General features: G+C 49.0%; 1 protein-coding gene across 2 annotated transcripts in view; it reads right to left on the reverse strand.

Annotated features, from left to right (window-relative positions):
- The window catches only part of PLIN2 (perilipin 2), a 32,413-nt gene that overhangs the window by 19,443 nt on the left and 9,977 nt on the right, over window positions 1–2,993 (reverse strand). For both annotated transcript variants that reach the window (XM_008064117.1, XM_021715581.1), the window contains one exon: window positions 530–794. In XM_008064117.1, coding sequence (XP_008062308.1) covers window positions 530–794 — 265 coding nt within the window. The remainder of the gene's footprint in view (window positions 1–529; window positions 795–2,993) is intronic.

Genomic DNA, 2,993 nt, shown 5'->3' on the forward strand with positions numbered 1-2,993 from the left:
CTGGGTGACAGAGTGAGACTCCAACTCCAACTCCAAAAAAAAAAAAAAAAAATTTCTCACAAATCCTTGGAGAATCAACAAATTCCAAGTCGGGGGCATAATAGCTAAGAAGTGAGTCAGGGAAGCTTTATAATACCTGAGTTATATTTAAAAATCTCAGCAAAGCCGGGCTCGGTGGCTCAGCCTGTAATCCCACGTCTTGGGAGGCTGAGGTGAGTGGATTGCCCGAGCCCGCGGGTTTAAGACCCGCCTGGGCAACTTGGCGAGACCTCATCTCTACAATAAATCAAAAAATCAGCCAGGCATGGTAGCGCGCACCTGTAGTTCCAGCTACTCGGAAGGCTGAGGCGGAAGGATCACCAGAGCCCAGCAGGTCGAGGCTGCGGTGGCCGGGAGCGGCCACTGCACTCCAGTCTGGGCAACAGAGTGAGACACCGACTCAAAAAAAAAAAAAAAAATCTCAGCGAAGCTTTTTAAAATAGACTAATTTAGGACGAAAGACATTATTTCAAGACAAGATTCCAATCACCTAGTTCTTCCTCGGTGAGTGGGAGGTACTGGTCTACCAACAACTCTGATTTGCTGAGTGCATTTTCCACTCCACTGCTGACAAGCTGTATCATCCGACTGCCCAGCACGGTGTTGATGCTGCCATTGACCACAGACTTTGTCTTCTCCACGCTGCCAGTCACCGCTCCTTTGGTCATGCCCATCACCCCTGTGATCGTGTTGGCCACAGAATTCCTGGCCCCGGTCACAGTAGTGGTCACAGCACCTTTGGCATTAGCAACAATCTACAAGTGGAAAAGCATGTCACTTGGCTGGTAGCAAGTGTGGACACAAGTACATACCTAAGGTCTTATCTGAGGCAGCCTAGCTGAAGAGTTGAAGGAGGAGTCTGTCCTTTCACTCTAGCAGGCCTTGGGCAAGTCACGAGTTGATGGATCTGAATTTCCCTATCAGGCATATCAGCCCAACCTACCACGCCTCAAGGATGGTTGGAGGACAAAAGTTGTAAACAGATATAAAATGTAAATCAATTTGTCCAGACCAGGCGGCTCACAGATATAAAATGTATCAATTTTGGCCAGGGCTCGGTAGCTCAGCCTGTAATCCCAGCACTTTGGGAGGCCGAGGTGAGTAGATTGCCTGAGCCCACCGGTTCAAGACCCACCTGGGCAACTTGACGAGACCTCATCTCTACAATAAACCAAAAATTAGCCGGGTGTGGTAGCACGCACCTGTAATTCCAGCTACTTGGAAGGCTGAGGCGGAAGGATCGCCAGAGCCCAGCAGGTCGAGGCTGCAGTGGCCGAGAGCTGCCACAACACTCCAGTCTGAGTGACAGAGTGAGACTCCAACTCAAAATAAAATAAAATTATCAATTTGTCCAGGCCAGGCCTGTTGGCTCATGCCTATAATCCTGGCACCTTGGGAGGCCGATGTGAGAGGACTGCCTGAGTCCGGGGTTTGAGACCAGCCTGGGCAACATGTTGAGACCCTGTCTCTACAATAAATCAAAAATTAAGGCTGGGTGCAGTGGCTGAAGTCTGTGATCCCAGCACTTTGGGAAGGCAAGGCAAGTGGATTTCCTGAATCCAGGGGTTCAAGACCAGCCTGGGCAACATGGTGAGATCCTGTCTCTACAACAAATCAAAAAATTAGCCAGGCATGGTGGTGCACACCTGTAGTTCCAGCTACTTGGAAGGCTGAGGCAGAAGGACAGTCTGAGCCCAGCAGGTCGAGGCTGCAGTGCCTGTGAGCATGCCACTGTACTACAGCCCGGGTGACAGAGTGAGACTCCAATTCAAAAAAAAAAAATTAGCCAGGCATGGTGGTGCATGCCTGCAGGTCCAACTACTACTTGGAAGGCTAAGGTGGAAGGATCACTGGAACCCAGCAGGGCTTTTATTTATTTTTTTATATTTATATTTAAATTCTTTATATATTTTTATATTATATATTTTTTATTTATTTTCTTTTTAGTTGGAGTCTCACTCCATTGCCCAGGCTGGAGTGCAGTGGCATGCTCATGGCCACCGCAGCCTCAAACTGCTGGGCTCAGGTGATGCTTCCACCTCTGCCTTCCAAGAAGCTGGAACCACAGGTGTGTGCCACAACACCTGGCTAAGTTTTTTTTTAATTCTATTGTAGAGACAAGGTCTTGTCAAATTACCCAGGCAAGTCTCAAACCCCTGGGCTCAGGCAATCCTCTGGCCTCCGCCTCCCAAAGTACTGAGATTATAGGCGTGAGCCCCCACACCTGGCTAATACTTTTTTTTAATTAGAAGAACCTTAGTGGCATACAAGGAGTACTGTAGAGAAGAATGGCCTTTTCTGTGCTGGCATGCTTAGACAGAGAGCAGCTCATGCCTGTCTCTGAGCACAGACATAGGGACCAGACACACGCAGCCCCTTGCACACAGCACCAGAAGGTCAACACATAGAAAGAAACGTCAGTTCTCCATCCTACAGGATGTGCTCTCAGACTTCTGTCACTCATCCAAGGCTCTCCGAATCACCAGCCTGCCTAAGCTCCACTCACGACACCCAAAGGTGGCCTATGGGAATGGCTAGATTATTCTCCCATTTTGCTCAAGTGTAAAGAAGATGCAAACTGGTACCCAAGATTCTCTCCTTTTGTGCATATGCAAAAACATAAACATATCTTTGTACACCTGATTCGATTAAGTTCTCCTCAAATACTACACAAGTTTTTTTTTTGGTTTTTTTGTTTTGTTTTTTGAGTTGGAGTCTCACTCTGTCGCCCACACTGGAGTGCAGTGGCCGCTCCCGGCCACCACAGCCTTGACCTGCTGGGCTCCGGCGATCCTTCCGCCTCAGCCTTCCGAGTAGCCAGAACTACAGGTACGTGCCACCACGCCCGGCTAATTTTTTGATTTTACTGTAGAGATGAGATCTCGCCTGCCCAGGCGGGTCTCGAACCCACGGGCTCAGGCAATCCACTCACCTCAGCCTCCCAAAGGCACGGG

The sequence above is a fragment of the Carlito syrichta genome, unplaced genomic scaffold, assembly GCF_000164805.1.
Source record: "Carlito syrichta isolate Samal-C Ts95f unplaced genomic scaffold, Tarsius_syrichta-2.0.1 Scaffold307203, whole genome shotgun sequence".
NCBI classification, from domain to species: domain Eukaryota; kingdom Metazoa; phylum Chordata; class Mammalia; order Primates; family Tarsiidae; genus Carlito; species Carlito syrichta.